Here is a 19,062-nt window from a genome sequence, read left to right as displayed (position 1 = left end):
GAAGGTGTTAACATCATAGATATTTTTATGCTTAAAGGTGTTGAATTTCGTGCCCAAAAAAGAGCATTTGCGGGAAGTTTTAATTCATTACTTTATTTTGAAGAAAAGTGCTGCTGAATACTTCAGGAAACTTATGGTGAACATGCTCCATCTCAAGATACTTATGAACACTGGTTTAAACACTTTAAAATTGATGAATTCGATGTGAAAGACAAAGAATGTCCAGGTCAACCGAAAAAGTTTTAAGACCAACAAGTACAAGCATTATTGGATGAAGATGCGTGTCAAACTCAAAAACAACTTGCAGAAAGATTAAACCTTGCTCAGCAAACAATTTCCGATCATTTACAAGCAATGGGAAAGATTTTAAAGGAAGGAAAATGGGTGCCACAACTGAATGAAAGACAAATGGAAAACCAAAAAGTCATCAGTAAAATGTTGCTTCAGCAGTACGAAAGAAAGTCTTTTTTGCATCAAATTGTGACTGGTGATGAAAAGTGGATTAATTTTGAGAATCCCAAATGCACAAAATCATGGGTTGATCCAGGTCAATCATCAACATCGACTGCAAGGCCAAATCGCTTCAGAAAGTGATTGGTGGGATCAGGAAGGTGTGGTGTATTATGAGCTTCTAAAACCAGGTGAAACAGTTACTACTGATCACTACCAACAACAAATAATCAACTTAAACCACGCTTTGATCGTGAAACAACCAGAATGTGCCAGAAGACACGGCAAAGTAATTTTGCTTCATGATGACACACCATCACACACTTCAAAACCAGCTAAAGACACGTTAAAAGATCTTGCCTGGGAAGTATTAACCCACCCGCTGTATTCACAAGACCTTGCTCCTTCAGATTACCACTTGTTCCGACCCATGGCACATGCACTCCAAAATGTACGAAGAGTGGAAAATTGGGCCTCTGAATGGTTTGCCTCAAAACAAGAAAAGTTCTATTGGGACGGTATCCACAAATTACCTGAAAGATGGGGGAAATGTGTAGCTAGTGATGGACATTACTTTGAATAAAGCACTTTTGATGTTTCTCATATAATTATCATGTTGTTTTTTATTACAAAATCCGCCATTCCTAACCGGAACACCTGGTATACTCCCTCTAATGGTGTATGGAGGTTCCCACTGTTCTATAATCACTTGGTAAAGCCAGCCTTTAAATTTTAGCTATTCTAGTGAGTATTTCAATATGGTTTTAATTTTAGTTTCTCTATTACTAATGGGATAAGTACCTTGTTTTTATTGGACAATTGCATAGCTTCTTTGGTGGCTTTCTCAGGGCTGTCTTTTTAAGTTGATTTGTCAGAGTTCATTGTATATGTGGACTATGAGCCCTGTGTTGAGTATATATGCTGTGCTAATAAGAATGGTTTGGCACTGGCTGGCTTGGCTCAGTGGATAGAGCGTCAGCCTGCGGACTGAAAGGTCCCAGGTTCAATTCCAGTCAAGGGCACATGCCCGGGTTGTGGGCTCAATCCCCAGTAGGGGAGGCAGCCAATCAATGATTCTCTCTCATCATTGATATTTCTCTCTCTCCCTCTCCATTCCTCTCTGAAATAAATAAAAATATATTTTAAAAAATAAAAATAAAAGAATGGTTTGATCCACAGGAGGTGCTAATTGGTCATGGGTCTCCCAGGACAGAAATAGTCAGGCAGCCCATTAAGACCCCACCTGTTCTAGGTGTCCAAAACTACTCTATGTGTGGGGAATCGGGGCCTAGCCTGATTCACCACAATATAGACGCTAGTTCTTTACTCAGTAACCAGACCACCAGATGAAGGAAGAACCCAGAAATCACCTTATATATTTCACTATAAATCTTCTTCCTAGAATTTGTCAAGGAGTCTTGTGACCTGTGTAACTGCAGTGAGGAAAGAAAAATACCCAGACCACCCTAGTTGGTTTGGCTCAGTGGATAGAGCAATGGTCTGTGGACTGAAGAGTCCCAGGTTTGATTCTGGTCAAGGGCATATGCCCAGTGGAAGGTGTGCAAGAGGCAGCCAATCAATGATTCTCATCATTGATGTTTCTATCTCTCTCTCTACCTCTCCCTTCCTCTCTGAAATCAATAAAAAAATATATATTTTTAAAAAGCAACTATTAAAAAAAATACCCAGACCTTCCTGGAATTAGTGGGGACCCAGAGTACCACTCCCGTCCACTGAGCAGAGCCAAAGCCTGTGGTAGTCAGGAAACAAGTGGGGCCTAGGAGGCAGGCGGTAACATCACGCCTTATAGAACATGTGTGCTGGAAAGTGGGCGATAAATCCTGTGAAAACACAGAGCCCTGCATGTCCATGAAATTTCTGGGAATGCCGGGGGGGGGGGGGGGGGGGGGCATGTCTGGATCCTGTCAAAGTGAAAGAGAATTCTCACACTGTGCTGGTAGGAAAAGCTAAACACACACAGAGTCTTGAATCTAGCAATTCCACCCAAGAGAAATGATGCTATGTCCACCAAAAGATAATAGCCAAACCTGGAAACAACCCAAAAGTCCATCAACAGAATAATGGATAAACACAGTATAGTATATTCTTTTTCTTTTTCTTTTTTAGTATAGTATATCCTTACAACTGGGTATTGTATATCACTGTGATTGCTCTTATAGTAATGAGAAAAGAGACCGTCTTTCTGCCCCACCCGCTCCCCAATGATGCACAAGCTGCTGTACCTTGCACCCTCTGTCCCTGAAAGAGAGATGCAGTGTGTGGTGGACCTCTGCATTTGGAGCCCTCATTGGCCACATGGGAATGTGCTGCTCTGACCCATTTACCAGGACCGAAGGGCAGTGGGCTTTGAGGGCCACCCAGGTAAGAGGACACCAAAGCAGATCCTGCTGTAAGGCAGGCAGCTCTGCCTTTGGGGCCTTATGACCCAGGGAGTCCCCTCGTGCTCAAGATGTCCACAGCTGATCAGAGTGCTGGGGGAGCCTGTGGCCAGCTCCCGGGGGATCTCACGTCAGAAGCCCCTAGGGTTGTAGAACAAAGCTAGACCCCTTTTGGAGAAAGCACTAGCTCCTTTTGAAGACAGCTCTTTGCTTGTCCCCCAGCCCTGTTAGAGACTGCCTGCATATCACTTAGCTTAGCCTATATAATAAAAGGCTAATATGCAAATTTTCCCCTCCACTGGGAGTTCAACCAGGGGGTGACCCCTCCCCCTGGCCAGCCCCCCCCCCAGTTGGCTCCCCTACCCAAATCGGACCACACCTGTGCACGAATTCATGCACCGGACCTCTAGTTCTGTATAAGCCACTCCAAGCCTTGGTGGTGCGAGACAGTAAATACTTATGACTGCTCATGAGACTGTGGGTCAGCCGGACGCACTGCTCTGGGTTGGCCTCACTCAGGCATGTGTGCTCGCTGTGGGGCAGATAAGCTGCTCAGGCAGAGGGACTCTTCCTGGACTCCTGCTCCTTCCTCACTCATAATTGTGAACTCATAGGGAGTTTTCAATGTCCAGTTGACCAAGAGGCAAAAAAATGGAGTCCAGGTTTCAGGCGGCTCACACCCAGATGGCCATGGCTGTGGTGCTCCTGTCCTGCCCGTGAGGAGCCCTGAGGGACATTGGATGAGTTTCTCCACCTGGAACACTGCACTGCAACCACTGTACCTGGAACTAGAGAGAATCCTGAGGCTGGAGACAAGTAGCTAATGATTTGGAGGGACGACCAAAGGCTTGGGACTTAGCAGGAACGTGTTCGAAGGATGGAAACAAGGAGGCTGGTGGAGAGTATGTGGCTGGACCTCTCAGAATGGACCTAAAGTTGGAAATTATTTGTGCCCCAAAGACCCAGTGCACAGGTGACTTGTGCACGTCAGACACCCTCTGGCCCCATCCCCCCCAATCCTTGCTCTTTGGACTCTTGGACAAAGTGGTCCTGGTGGCAGGGACTGAGGCTGTGTGGGGGCTCACCCCCAGGGACTTCACTTCACCAGGGCTGGCCTGGCTGCCACCACTGCTGCCAGCCCCCCTCTCCGAGAGCAGAGGCCACGGGGGACACCCTTCCCGGGAGCCAGGCGGACACACTGCCTGCCTCACACAGCATGACAGCCATCCCACCACGCTGCTTTTGATCAGGGCACTCCCTTTATAGGAAAAGAAGGAGTGCAATGGATTCCCTGGTCTCACCATACACCACCCAACAGAAGCAGCTGGCCTCAGAGGACAGCAGAACAGCCTACTGCAGGCTCACTCGGGTACCGGCTCACAGATAACGCATGGGTGCGTTATATTCGGCACCCATGGCGGGGCTGTCTCCCCGTAGCCAGGGACGTGGGACAGAATGGATAGCCTCAGCAAAGAAAAAGAATCCACGAACAGAACCGAAAACCTCAGTGAAAGCAGACACTGCCACCAGGGCTGCTGTCACCCTTTGTAGCTGGGAGATTTCCCTCCGCGCTGCTCAGCCACTCTGGCAAAAGGATGGAGACGGCAGCTTCAGCATCAAAAACCAAGGTTGTGTCAAACAGCTTCTCACCCCACCTCAAAGTCCTCTCACCCTGTCTTCCGCCGGCCGCCGCTGGGGCCCAGTCCCTGCGGGCTTCAGCCGGCTCCACACCGGGACCACCAGGGAGCACGTCCCCCGAAGGGGAGGCGATAACTGCTCACCTCTTTAAAAGTTAACCGGACACTTACCCTATGACCCAGCAATTCTACTCCGAGGTCACTACCCAGGAGAAATGAAAACACGTGGCCGTGCAGAGACCTGTACATAAGTATTCATAGCAAGATGATTATCATAGCCAAAATTAGAAGCAATTAAATGTTCATTAGCGGGTGAATCGTTAACAAAATGTGGTCCATGCTCGGACTGCATCTCAGTAATACAGAGAAACGAGCTATTGACACACGCAATCACGAGGGCAAACTCAGAAACGCTCTGGTAAGTGGAAGAAGCCAGACATGAATCACTGCACACGGCACAGTTCCACTGGCACGCAATGCTAGAAAAGGGGAGTCCACCTCAGTGGTTTCCTGGGGGCTGGAGGAGAGCCATGCACACAGGCGTGAGGGGCCGTTTTTGGAGCTGGAAGGGTTCTCAATCCGGATTGCAGGATGGCTGCCCAACTGCTCACTGAAAACCATCCAAACGCACACCGACAATGGGTAGATGGGATGGCATGTAGATTCTGCCTCATCGAAATGGTTTCAATAAAGAAGTTGAACTTTCACGCCCGCAGCACTTGGCACAGCTGGTCCCTTCCTCCTCCCGTCTTCACGTCCTGCTCCTCTTTTCTGACCTTCCTCAGAGTTCAGCCCTTGGTCCTCTTCGCCACCGCCACTCTCCTAAGTGTTCTCACTCGGGTCCGTGCCTGTCAGTGACTCCAGATTAATGTATCTTCAGCCTGGGCCTCTGGCCTGAACTCCGGGCTCTTCTATCCAAATGCAAACTCAAAGTCTCCTTTGGGGGTGTGATGTCACCTCAAATGTCTGTATGTCCTCACTGAGCTCCTGCCCTTCCCAGCCCAAATCTGGGCCACCCTCAGGGTCCCCATCCCAGCTGATGGCAGCTCCATCGATCCCATTGCTCAGGCCCAAAGCCTCCGAGGCATCTTTGACTCCTCTTCTTCTCTCCCACCCTTAGCCAACCTATCAACAAACCCCAAACGTCCTTCCAAAGAAGGGGATCACTTCTCCCCACGTGCACCCCGTCACTTTGGTCCAGCCCACCATCCTCACACACGGGGCCTGCTACGGTAGCCTCCTCACTGGCTTCCCGACCTCCACCTTTCCCCAGGGTCTTTTCACAACATACTATCCACAGCTGCCTTATAACATGTAAACCCAATGAGGTCGCTCCTCCACTCAGAACCTTCTCTGGTTCCCCATTTCAGTCGGTCCTACGTGACCCAGTCGCATGTGACCATTCTGACCCCGGGTCTCTCTACTCCAGCCGCGTGGGGCTTGCAGTTTCTCAAACATGCCAGACAGACGGCCACCCCTTAGCACTGCTGCTTCCTCTGCCTAGAATACCCCCCTCCGTGGTGGCAGAACTTTAAAATGACCCCTGTGGTTCCCGCCCTTGGCATCCACACCTTTGAGTAAACTCCTATGGCATGTGAATAGGACCTGTAACTTTCGTAACAGGCAAAACCAATGGGTATAACTTCCATGATTATTCTACATGACGTGATAACGTGAGGGGATTTTGCAGATGTAATTAAGGCCCCAACTGTCCAAATTCATCAGTGTGACTGAGTTAAAAGGATGGCCGTCCCTGCGCTCAGAAACTCGAAGCACCGAGGCCTGTCTGCTGCTGGCCTTGAGGAAGCAAGCCACCATCCCTTCGGCAGCCACAGGGGGGGAATCCTGCACAACCTCCCGGTTCCAGAAAGGAACGGCCTGGCCGACATCCCCGGAGACCTGAGCAGAGGACCCGCTGGGCCTTGCTCAGACCCTCAGAAGCTGGCGAGAGTGAGTGGGTGTCAGTCTGCTCAATTTGTGCGCATTGTTACACAGCAACAGGAAATGAGTCTGCCCTCGGATATCCACGTGGCTTCTTCCCTCCCTCCTCCAACGGGCACCTGTCACCTTCACAGGCCTACACTGAGCCCCCTGAGGGAAACTGAGGCACGCCCCACCCTTCTCTCCATAGCACTCACTGCCCACTAACCTGCTGAAATAGGTGTATTGTTTCATGTCACCCTCCCATCCCCTCCCGACCACCCCCCCAGAATATAAGCCCCTGGTTCCCTGGTGTTTCCAAGCATCTGGGCTGGGACCCCAGAGCATCTTCAGAGGAGCAGTGTTGAACAGATGAAGGGATGCGGGCCCTGTGGGCCATTAGCTAAAGTAATTTATGTGCATGTGTTAACCTGGGGAGGTCAGTGTGCTCACAGAGTGGGTGGGAGGCCTTTCTGGGCCACCTCCGGGGTCAAATGCTTGGCCTTCCAGTCCAGCAATGCCAATGAGCTGATTTGGTTGAGAAACAAGGCCGGCCGCTGACTGGTACTCCCCGGTGGCCTAACCAGCTCCTCAGAGCTGGAGAGCTCACACCAGTGGCTGGGGGTCAGCAGGCTCTGTGCCCCGGTGGCCTCAGCACCCTCCTCTGGAGAGTGAACCAGAGTGCAGGCCTGGCTGGGGCCCCCCTCAGTCTCCTCTCCCTTGGGTTGACCTCAAGGGATTGGTGCTGTTGAGTCTGTCCTTTCTGACATTGGACTCATTTCGTCCACGCCTTTGCAAGGTGGGCTCCCCAGGCAGCAGCCTGAGACGGACTTGAATGGGTTGGATGTTTATCAGCAGGGGCCCTGGGGCCCACCTTTCTGGAAGGGAGCGGGTGGAAACAGGGTTGGGCAGAGAGAGCCTCTCTGCTGGCCTCGGGTAACCAACGCCACAGGGAGGTCCGGATCTGAAATGGCCCTTCAGAGTTGCCCAGCTTTGGGTCAGCACGGACCAGGCCTTGGTTGTGGGCACCTGGGAAAGGTGTGCCGTGAGCCAGGGGGTGCTCTGCGCTGAGCCACACCCTGGACCAAAGGCCATTCAGCGGACCACGCTACCACCAGCTCGGTGACAAGTCCCGTCTTGAAAAGAATCCGTGCTGCCCATCTTGTTCACGACGCTGGCCTGCACCCCTTCCGCTGAGGCAGTCTGTCTCTCTTTTATGTGCAATTATTTTCATTTGAGATACGTTTAAAATGCCCCCCAAAAAAGCACTGTTTTTAAATGCATGACACAAACACAAAGGAAACCGATCATATTTACATTCAGGTGTCAAAATGTTAAAACCATCGGTGACAGTCACAGCTTGTTCATTGAAAGCGTTAGGTAACGAGACCTAGTGGCAGGCCCAGTAACTGCCCAATTACAAACGGGTGGTGGTCTGAACACTGCGTACAGAGCTTTGCAATAGCTGTGATGTGACAGGAGGGGACCTGTCATTTCCAGTTTTGACAAAGCCCCAGGTATCGCAAATTCCCCTGTGGACTGCTCCTCCCTCACAGTTGAAGGAAAGGTTGAATTTCAGTTAGCGGTCAGAGAAAAATAAAGGTCGTTTCCCATGCAAGTTCCAGGTGCGGGGAAGTGGATATTGGTGTGGGAGTGGGGGTGGGAAGTGAGCTCCAAGAAATGTGGGTTCAGGAAGAGTCCTCCCTAACAGAGGGGCAAGGATGCCCTGTGGCAGGGGTAGAGGGCGGTGGGGGAGGCCTGCCCAGTCCTGCCACAGCTTCTTCGGGCCTGGGGGCGTCCGGTGCCCTCCTGTGCCTCCCCCCACCCCCAGGGTATGGGGAGTCCAGCTGCATAATCCCTGGTTGGGCCACACACCCCACCCCCATACTCTCTCTCTCACCCCAGGGGCCCAGGCCCCCCCACAGGCTTCCTTGCCACCCCCCCCCCCCTCCTCCCCCGCGCACATGGCTGGAGCCAACGCAGTGACCTCGACCAGACCGACCCCTGCAAATGAGGGCGCGCGCAGGGCGCACAGGGCCTGACCCGCGGCGGCCAGCCGTGCCCAGACATCCGCCCGCCCTCTTAGGCCGCGCTGGGCTGCGCGGGGCCCCGGGCATAAAAGGACGGGACCGGAGAGCCGGCCACAGCCGTCGACGTCGGACCCCGAGCCCGCACCATGACGGTCCCCAGCCTCGCCTGCTGCCTGCTCGGCCTCCTGGCGCTGAGCTCCGCCTGCTACATCACCAACTGCCCCGTGGGCGGCAAGAGGGCCGTGATGGACCTGGACGTGCGCAAGGTGAGCCGCTCACCCTCTCCCAGCCGCAGGGTCTCCCCTTCCGTCCCTCTGCCTCCCGCCCCCGCACGGCACCCCCCGCCCCCACTCCCACCCCGCTCAGCCCCCTGGCGCCCCTGCCCCCCCAGTGCCTGCCCTGCGGCCCCGGGGACAAGGGGCACTGCTTCGGGCCCAGCATCTGCTGCGGGGACGAGCTGGGCTGCTTCATGGGCACGGCCGAGGCGCTGCGCTGCCAGGAGGAGACCTACCTGCCGTCGCCCTGCCAGTCCGGCCAGAGGCCCTGCGGGGACGAGGGCCGCTGCGCCGCCGACGGCATCTGCTGCAGCCCCGGTGAGCGGGCCGCGCCGGCGGGGGGCGGGGACGCGGGGTCCGGGGACGGGGACGGGGACACCGGACAGCCCTGACCCGCGTCTCTCCGCACAGACGGCTGCCGCACCGACCCCGCCTGCGACCCCTAGGCCGCCGCCTCGCAGCGCTGAGCGCACCGCGCCCTGGACATCGCGCGCAGCCCTCGCTCCCTCCACAGCCACCCCCGAAATAATGAAAATAAACTAATGCACCTTTTCCCTCTAACTCGACTGGCGTCTCTGTGTCAGCACTGGGAGGGGACGGGGTGGAGGAGCGGGCTGCTGCCCCGGGAGGGCTGGGTGCTGTGTTTGCTCGCAGAGGGAAGGGCGAGCAGGCGGCCGTGGGTGGTGAGTGACTTCTAACACCTGAGGGAGCTCGCGCACCTGCGGGCTGGGCAGGAGGCCTCCACCCTCCACAGCTGAAGGCCTGTTCCCAAGGCGCTGAAGGAAGGCTCAGGCCAGAGGAGGCCCCTGGTACTCAGATGTGGCCAAGCTGGGGACCCTGCCAAACAGGGGCTCCTGGGAACACACGGCCACAGAAATGACCCTGAAAGGCAAAAAACGCCACCAACAGGACGACTCTTCTCATGGATTACTGGGAATCAATAAAAGCCTAATCCTCTCCCCCAGAACACACCCCTTCTCTTACCTCCGCGTGGGCCAGCCATTCCGGAGGGTCCGTGTCCACACAAAACGGGGGCACAGCGCATCTGTTAGTGATAAAAACAAGTAACTCGTGTGGCTCAGTGGTTGAGTGTCGACCTATGAACCAGGAGGCCATGGATCAGATCCTGGTCAGGGCACATGCCTGGTTGCAGGCTTGATCCCCAGCGTGGGACGTGCAGGAGGCAGCCAATCAGTGATTCTCTCTCATCATTGAGTGTTTCTCTCTCTCTCTCTCTCCCTCTCCCTTCCTCTCTGATATCAATAAAAACATATATTTTTTAAAGTTACTTCTGTGTCTTTCTCACACTGGAAGACTGCATACCCCCCTCCCCCCCCCCACACACACACCTAACTGTGTGTGGATCTCACAGACATAGTGGAAAGAGAAAAAAATACCACCGAGGCCTGTAAGAAGTTCTTCATATAAACCACAAAAACAGGCAGCGCTAAGCAATGGAGCCAGAGGTCTTGGAGGGGCGGTGATGGAACGAGAGAGGGCTCTCTGGGTGCCGCCGTGGTCTGCCTCTGGGCCGGGGAGCTGGTGCAAGGGGTGCGCTCAGTTTATGAAACCCATCAGCTGCACACGTGTGAATTGTTCACTTCTGTGTATGTGCTATAAACTGGAGCAAACGTTTTCAAAAGTGAGAAAAAGATCATTGCTAAGGGTGTGAAGATAATAGAAATGAAAGCCCCAGTGACCAACAGCGATCTAGACTGGGGTTCTTGCTGGGGCTGTGAGAGGGGGTCCCTCCCAGGACCCCGCATCGGGGGAGTAGTCAGGGGGTTATTAGGAAAGGCTCAGGAGATGACTCCAAGCAGAGTCCTGTTCAAGTCCCCCATGGGGAGGTGCGCGACACACGTAAATGGGTACCTGAGGAAAGTCCTACAAATTCTGTGGTCCCTCAGACACCGCACAGGGAACCACGCTCCTCAGCTGGAGAGATGTGGTCACGGGTTTGTGCTTGGCAAGCTCGGGTGTCCACCCACCGCATCAGCGGAAATTCGGAATCGCCCCCCTGGGACCCCTTTGTCAGCCCTAAGTGCCCTGCATCCCCTCCAACCCCAGTGGCTTACACAGAAGAGGGGTATCAGTCCAGCTTTCTCACCTTGGGACTGAATTCAGGTTCCCCCCCTTCCGACACCCCACCCACCCACTGTCCCTTTCTTTCCCTAAATCCAAAGGCCAGCAGTATTTTCTTTTCCACCATCAAAAACATAGAGTCTGGCCCTGGACGGTTTAGCTCAGTGGATAGAGCGTCGGCCTGCGGACTGAAGAGTCCCAGGTTCGATTCCAGTCAAGGGCACATGCCCGGGTTGCGAGCTTGATCCCCAGTAGGGGGCACGCAGGAGGCAGCCGATTCATGGTTCTCTCATCATTGATGTTTCTCTCTCTCTCATCCTCTCCCTTCCTCTCTGAAATCAATAAAAATAAAAAAATAAAACATAGAGTCTGGCCCAGCCGGCGTGGCTCAGTGGTTGAGCATCGACCTATGAATCAGGAGGTCACGGTTCAATTCCCAGTCAGGGCACATGCCTGGGTTGCACGCTTGCTCCCCAGTAGGGGGCGTGCAGGAGGTAGCTGATCAACGATTCTCTCTCATCATTAATGTTTCTATCTCTCTCTTTCTCCCTTCCTCTCTGAAATCAATAAAAAATAAACAAAAAAACATAGAGTATGGTTAACAACCCTTTTTCTGAGGATATCAAGCAAGGTCCCGTGGGTGAGCTGGGAGAGGTGCTGAGGGAACCCAGGCCACGTGAAGTTTTCAGGGGCCAGACAGACGGGCGCAGAGCGAGGTGCTGTCATTCTTTCCTCTTCTTCCTGGCTCAGTCCCGGGGCCTCTGGCCCTCCTCGGAGTGGCCGAAGTGCTTGGCGCTTGTCCAGGACAGTGGTTTCCAACTCTCCCTTTGTCTAACTAGTACTCTGTGAACCCACCTTGCTACCTAGCAGTGAAATTCCCAGATAATATGCCTACCTGCACTCAATTTCAAAAATATATATAATTAGTCCTGGCAGTAATATAGGGAAAAGGAGAGTAACATATTACAAAATACGATTATTTTAATATGTAACGAAACAGGCAAAATAACTCCAGGTGACATACACACCGTAAAGTCATCCGATGACACCTGCTGGTAATGAGCACAGTAAGAAGACGGGAAGCCGCTCTCTGCAGGAGGGTCAGGAAAATAAGAGTGCAGAAGGGGCATGAGGATTAACATTCTCCTTTGTGCCTGAGGGGGAAAAAGGACTCAGATATCAATGACTTGCAAAGGTGTACTCCTGGAACACCTGAGGAAATTTGAATAATGCCTGAATACTGGATGATACAGGCACACCTCGTTTTATTGTTTCGCTTTAATATGCTTCACAGATGTTGCATGTTTTACAAACTGAAGGCAAGACCCTCCACTAGAAGAGAGATGACACCTCACTTTATTGCCATATTCACTTCACTGTGGTGGCAATGTCTCTGAGGTATGCCTGTGTTGATATATGGTCAAGGTTTGGTTTGGGGTTTGCATGTGTGTGATAACAGTCTGTGGTCATGGTTATCAGAACAGTCCATATATTTTTGAGACGTGCCAGGGAAGGAATGTAGAGGAAATGGTATGACAGTTGGCCTTGATCATCTGAAAGTGGGAGGAGAATTAAGGCAGAGATGAAACAAGCCACCCCATGATAATTGTCATAACTGAGGGTGGTGGGTGCCTGCAGGGTTTTGGTCTAAGTAGCTCTAGTTTGGGTCTATTTGAAATTTCTCATCATAAAATCCTACAAAACCAAAAGATGGTGGTAGAGGTAAATGTGCTGATATGAAAAGCTGCCCCAAATTTACTTTATTAAAAATGGTGCAGCCCTAACCAGTTTGGCTCAGTGGATAGAGCGTCGGCCTGTGGACTCAAGGGTCCCAAGTTCGATTCCGGTCAAGGGCATGTACCTGGGTTGCGGGCACATCCCCAGTAGGAGGTGTGCAGGAGGCAGCTGATCGATGTTTCTCTCTCATCGATGTTTCTAACTCTCTATCCCTCTCCCTTCCTCTCTGTGAAAAATCAATAAAACATATATTTTTTAAAATGGTGCGAATTAGTACATATGGATTGTGAAAGAACACTAATAACACTAATTTGTAAAGTGAAAATGCCTATGTGTGCACCCAGAGGACTGTGGGCCACACAGGCGAGCTCCACACAGGAGTGTGAAGCCTTAGGACAGAGCATTCCAGTCTGAAAACTAGAAGCGTCGGCTACATCAGTGAGCACCTCCTGCTGTGATTTATTTTTATGTCACTCTATCAATGCCACGGACCCTGCAGCACAGGGTTCTTGGACATCAAGACCACAGACAAGACCACAAAAAACAAGGGACACAGACAAGGAGCGAGACTCCCTCAGCCCTGGCTAATTAGGGACAGAAGCCCTCATGACCCTGCCCCCCCCCCCCCCCCCCCCAGCCTGGGCAGGGGTGATGGCAGAGCAGATCTCTGAGGCCAGAAGAGAGCTTGACCTTGGCTTGGCTCCTGGACGTTCCCCCGTGCGGGGCTGGCTGAGGCTGTCACGAGGCCGCGCCCCAGGCTGGTGGTTGGGGTCAGGGCTCAGGGGGACTTTTCTCAGCCTGGGCTCCATGTGGCCTCCAAGACCTGGAGCCAGACATCCCAGGGAGAGGCCAGGCTGGTAGAGAAAGGGGGATACAAGGTAACAGAGGGCTAGAGGGCAGAAGAGAAAGGGAGGGGTGTAGGGGGACAAGGAGAGAGGGCCCTAGAGTTGAGGGGGGAGGGAAGGGAGAAGAGTGAGGGGGAAGGGATAAATGGGCAAAGGGCACGAGGAGGACACGGGACAGAGAACGGCGTTGGCCTGTTAGTGGACATCTTTGCCCTGAAGCTGCATGTGTCGAAGGGTGGCAAGTCGGTTTGCCCGGGAGCTCATGTGAGAGAGAGAGAGTGTGTGTGTGTGTCTGTGTGTGTGTGTCTGTGTGTGTGTGTGTGCAGGGGCCTGCCTGTCCTCAGGTCTGTTGTGTCTGTGTCTCTGAGTGTGACTGTGCTTCTGAATGTGCGCCTCGGACTGTATCTGTGACCGTGGTCGGGAACCACAGGGCAGGCCCCTCCCAGTTCTTTTCCTGTCTGTTCTCAGGGAGCGTGGTTGGCACAGCTGTGCCGGGGAGCACGGGCCAGGGTCTCGGGGCGCCTGTCTCTCAGGCTGGCTGAGAGCCAGATGGGGTGCCCTTTCCTCGTGGCCTCGCTGCTGGGTCTGGGCATGTTGGTCCCACTCCCCGGCCCTCGCCCACCTGCACCACCCCCCCCCCCCGCCGTGCACGCCCCCCACAGCCCTGGATGACAAAGACATTGGACGGAGAACCCGGGCCCAGGATGGGTCCCTGGAGCCGCTGGTCCCTCAGCCTCCGGGAGTAAATGGGGACCGGAACCCCGCTGGTTCTTGGCTTGTCCCTCCCGCCTTTCTCATCTTCTCCCGTCATTCTCTGTCTCTCTGTGTCTCTCTGTGTCTCTCTCTGTGTCTCTGTGTCTCTCTCTGTGTCTCTGTGTCTCTCTGTGTCTCTCTGTGTCTCTCTCTCTCTCTCTCTCTCTCTCTCTCTCTCTCTCTCTCTCTCTCTCTCTCTCTCTCGCTGTGTTGTCCACGACAACTTCCCCCGACGCTTCTCCCTTCATTCCCATCCCTCGGCCCTAAGATTCCCCTCCCGGCCTTGGCCCTCCCCTCCCGGCCCAGGCGCCTGTCCACGGTTCCGTTTACACCTCTGCTGGGGCAGGATCGCGTCCCTTAGGCGGCCTGGCTCTCCTTCGCCTGGTGGACCTGCCTGTGTCTTGGGGTCCGGGAAGCAACTCCCCCCGCCCCCCGCCCCCAGACAGACAGACAGACACCAGCCAGTGCATTTTAAAAGGTTTATTTTTCGTGCTCCGAGGGCGGGGCGGGAGGGCCGCGGGGCTCAGTAGACGCCGGGCGGGGCGGGCTCGGGCGCCCCCGCCAGCTGCACCAGCCGCAGCAGCAGCGCCCCGGCCGGCCCGTCCAGCTGCGTCGCGTTGCTCCGCTTGTTGGCGCGGGCGCGGCGCGGGAGGCCGGCGCCCTCCCGGCACTCGGGCTCCGTCACGCAGCTCTCTGCGGGGAAGGGGGCTCAGCGCACCGGCGGGCCCGGGACCTGACCCAGATCGGGCCCGCCCGCCCCGCGGCCCCTCCCCGCCCGCCCCCCGGGCCCCGGCCCCCCTGGGCCCCCCCGCCCCCCCGCCCCTCCCCGTACCCCCCTGGCCCCGCACCTTCGTCGCAGCAGATGCCGTTGGCGGCGCAGCGGCCCCCGCTCCCGCAGGGCCTCTGGCCGGACTGGCAGGGCGACGGCAGGTAGTTCTCCTCCTGGCAGCGCAGCGCCTCGGCCGTGCCCACGAAGCAGCCCAGCTCGTCCCCGCAGCAGATGCTGGGCCCGAAGCAGCGCCCTTTGCCCCCGGGGCCGCAGGGCAGGCACTGGGGGGGGGGGGGGGGGGGAGAAGGCCGGGTGAGCGAGGCCGCTGCACCGGGGTGAAGGTCAAGGCCCCCGGGGGGGGGGGGGGGCGGAGCTCAAGGACCCGAGGTTCCGGTCGCCTTGGCGCTGCTTTGGCCCCAAAAAGGGTCCCAGGAGGGGAGCCAACATCCACCAACCTCCCTGGATTTACAGGTGCCTCCGACTCTCCCTGTGAATCACTCAGCATCCACACACACACACACACACACACACACAGAGACACACACACACACACACACACACACACACACAGAGAGAGACACACACACACACACACACACACACAGACACACAGACACACACACACACACACACACACACACACAGACACACACACACAGAGAGACACACACACACACACAGACACACAGACACACACACACACACAGACACACACACACACACACACACAGACACACACACACAGACACACAGACACACACACAGACACACACACACACAGACACACACACACACACACACACACACACACACACAGACACACAGACACACAGACACACACACACCGCCCCCCGCAGGGGGTCTCCCAGGGCTGCAGCATCCGGGCGCTGCCCACCACTTTACCCCTAACCCAGACCCCTCGCCCCCATTTCTCACCCCCCACACCCAGGCCCTTCCGTTTCCTGTCCCCTCTCTGGTCTGGCCCGGCCCCCTCACTCCCTCACCCATCACCCCCTTCCCCTGCCCTCCCCCAAAGCTGGGGGCCTCTGCTCACCTGCCTGTGCACTAACCAGGGGCGGCAGAGTCCTGAGCCCTAGAGGAGGGCCCGAGGCCCCTGGGTGACTCAGGCCCGAAGGCCGAGCAGAGGGGAGGGACGTCTGCCTGCCCAGCTGCCCCCTCTGCTTTGTTCAGCAGCTCAGGCCTGAGCCTCCTGCGGCCTGGGAAGAACTGAGACGGAGCGCGGAGCCCGGGCTTCCTTCAGCTCCAATGGAAGTGGAACAGGAGGGATGGACTGGACATGCAGCAGGAGGGAAGTGGGCGCGGTCCCCAGCACAACCCCTCACAGGGTGCGGGGCTGGCACCTACCACCCCGGCAAGCTCGGCGATGGCCAGTGACGGTGTGGAGGCCGGGCCTGTGGCCGGGAGAGGCTGGGGGCTGGGTGGGGAGGCCTCAAATGCTGAGTGTGAAGCAAGGGGGCGAGAGGCCCCCCTGCTGCCCCGCCACTGCGGGGTGCCGAGAGGCCCCAGGGCACACAGGAGGCTTCCTGCCCAGTTTTCCCGGCCGGCCCAGCCCAGGTCTGCGGAAACCGCTCCTCCACCCGCGTCTGGACGGGGACTGTCCAGAGAGCCTTGCAGCCCGTCCTCGCCTGCCCGCCGTCTGGTCCCCTCTGCCATCCACTCCCAGCCTCGCTTCCGCTGGGCTCTCCTCCGGACCCCCATAGGCCAGGCGTCCCTCTTCCCCAGCCCCGCACCGTGGTGCCAGCCCGGGGCTCTGCCCCTTCCCCAGCCCCGAGGCGGACCTTGGCCATACCTGTCTCAGCTCCAGGTCGGACATGGCCCTCTTGCCACCCCTCGGGCAGTTCTGGAAGTAGCAGGCGGAGGTGACGGCCAGCAGGCCGAGGAAGCAGGCGGGCAGCATGGCGTCGGGCATCCTGGCGCAGGTGGCCACAGCGTGGGGTGCTGCTCGGCAGGCTGTGCTGTGCTGCCTCCGCTGCTGCCTATTTATGGCCGCAGGTGTTTCCTCCGAGGTGACGTGGCCACCACCCCCCTCCCCCGTGGCTCCCCAGGAGCCCACGGCCACCAGGTCCCCCGCCGTCAGCAGTGATTCAGGCGCCTGGGGACGCACGTGGGCCGGTCTGTGCGGGCCGGTGGGGGAGGAGTGTCGCTGGCAGGGGGGTGGCCGCGGGGAGGCAGGAGCTGCTGAGACTGTGATCGCAGCTCTCAGGGCTCGGAAGAGGGACACGTGAGGGTCACTTGGGGGCTGTCTCTAAGCTTTCTGGGGGTGCGTGGGCCCTATCCCCCATCCGTCTCCTGAGGAGGGGGTGAGGGGGACTCACGGGGCTGGCGGGCCCGGGAGCGGTGGGAGAGGGCTGCAGGCCTGCAGGACCCCTTCAGAGGGTTGACCTTGTGAGAGGACAAGTGGCAAGACCAGCTCGCACTCCAGGCGGTGTGAAGGGAGGTGGCACTGGCTGCACCCAGAAAGGAAATTGCTGCCTGCAGCCTGTGGATCAGGCAGCCCCGATGGAGGTAAGGGGCCAGGAGTCAGGGGGCCACTCCCACAGGGTGGGTGGGCAGGCTCCGGGGAATTTGGGGTTGCTCCCATCCCATGCGCACACCCAGAGCGGGGTCCAGGGTCTCAGAGACTGGGGGCCTTGGGGCAGCTTCTCGGCGTGCCCCCATCTCTCCCTCCCAGCAGGAGCATGGGGTTGGGAACCCAGCGAGGTTCAGAGGGATGGGGAGAGGCCCATGGAACCTGGCAGCCAGCCTGCCCCAATTCCTACCCCACCAGGACGCTAGCTCCCGGGGACCAGGGCAGGTGCCATCTCAAGACTGGGTTGAGGGCGAGGACATCAGGGCTGTGGGTGAAGGAAGGGAGCAGTCACAGCCAAAGGGCCCAGCCTGAGGAAGGAGCCCAGGCTGACGGGTTGAAGAGACTCAGCCTCCCTCCCCCCAGGGCACCAGAGTCTCCCTGTAACCCCAGCTCTTCCAGCCCCCAGGCTCTTGGCCTCCTCTCCAGGGTCCTGGAAGGAAGCTCCTAGAAGAGGGGTGTGTGTGACAGGACAGCCTCCTCCCCACAAAGTGCTATGAAGGGTCCAATGTCCCAGGGAGAGGGGCTCCGACTCTCAGAACCTGGTGTCCATCTTTTCAGGAACGTCCCCTTGGGGGCCATGAGGATGCTGGAGCCCAATGGCCGGCTGCCATCTGGCCGCTGTGGCGGGAAACATGACGTGGGCAGGCCACTTGTCCGCTCTGAGCCTCACTTCCGTCCAGTGTGAAGCAGGGAGATACTAACACCCACCTCCTAGGCTGTTGTAAGAGCTTTAGAAAAGTGCTTGCACAGGGTGAAGTTAATGAGGAGGAGTGCTGTATTATTAACGCCATTATTCTTATTAACAGCTGACAAGCTTATTCAGAGAGAGTATCTCACTGGATGAACCCAGGAGGAACATTCTCACTCCATCATGACCAGAAAGAAGCTTCGTGTGAACTGTTGCCTTCCTGAGACTCTGTGGAATGGGGGCCGGGCCAGGGAGGAGGCCAGAGGGCCAGCTGCGCCAGCTGTGGGGGTAGGCCCAGCATCCTTCCCTCTCCGCCCTGCAGGTCTGAGTCACCTTCTGAAAATGGATGGGGCTCCACTAACTCAAGGGCTCCGGCCCGGGGGCAGGCCAGCCTTGTCTACCAGCATCGTCATTCTAAGACTGAGCCCCGCACCAGAGCCCCTTGAGGGACCCAAACACCAGATGCCAGAGGGCCTGCTACTCCCAATACCACCTTCTTGGGGCTGCATGGGCTGGAAAAGTCTCATTACTCTGCTGGCCGGCTGCACTGTAGATACATCTCCTCACCTGTCACCAGGACCCTCTGGATGTCCCCCCCCCCCCTCCTCCTCCACACCTTCCCCAAGATTCCTCCTCCACGAGTTAGACTGCAAATGCGCCCTCCAAGCTGAGCCAGGTGGCTTATTATGATGACCTTTCCATCGCTGAACAACTTACTGCATTTCCTGGAGTTAGGGATTGCCCTGGTTTCCCACTGTGGTCCAGCTGCCATTTTTAGACGTCAACATTTACTTTTCAACTTCCTCCACTCAGGCTTCTGCCCAAACCAATCCACTGAAACGCCTGTGATCAAGATCATAAACGACCTCCATCTTGCCGAATTCGGC

General features: G+C 56.2%; 2 protein-coding genes across 2 annotated transcripts; one reads left to right on the top strand and one right to left on the bottom strand.

The window, feature by feature from the left end:
* Positions 1-8,575: 8,575 nt before the first annotated feature.
* OXT (oxytocin/neurophysin I prepropeptide) lies at positions 8,576-9,251 on the top strand. The gene is made up of 3 exons (XM_079784995.1): positions 8,576-8,702; positions 8,828-9,029; positions 9,123-9,251. Exons 1-3 carry the CDS (start codon positions 8,583-8,585, stop codon positions 9,155-9,157), a joined length of 357 nt encoding a protein of 118 aa, XP_079641121.1. The 5' UTR covers positions 8,576-8,582; the 3' UTR covers positions 9,158-9,251.
* Positions 9,252-14,651: 5,400 nt separating this feature from the next.
* AVP (arginine vasopressin) lies at positions 14,652-16,827 on the bottom strand (the record flags this gene model as incomplete). Its single annotated transcript, XM_079784946.1, has 3 exons — positions 14,652-14,821; positions 14,977-15,178; positions 16,708-16,827. The coding sequence occupies 3 exons, from the start codon at positions 16,825-16,827 to the stop codon at positions 14,652-14,654; spliced, it is 492 nt and encodes a 163-aa protein (XP_079641072.1).
* Between the last annotated feature and the right edge of the window lie 2,235 nt (positions 16,828-19,062).

Source organism: Cnephaeus nilssonii, assembly GCF_951640355.1.
Source record: "Cnephaeus nilssonii genome assembly, chromosome: 11".
NCBI classification, from domain to species: domain Eukaryota; kingdom Metazoa; phylum Chordata; class Mammalia; order Chiroptera; family Vespertilionidae; genus Cnephaeus; species Cnephaeus nilssonii.
This window is presented reverse-complemented; position numbering and strand designations above follow the sequence as displayed.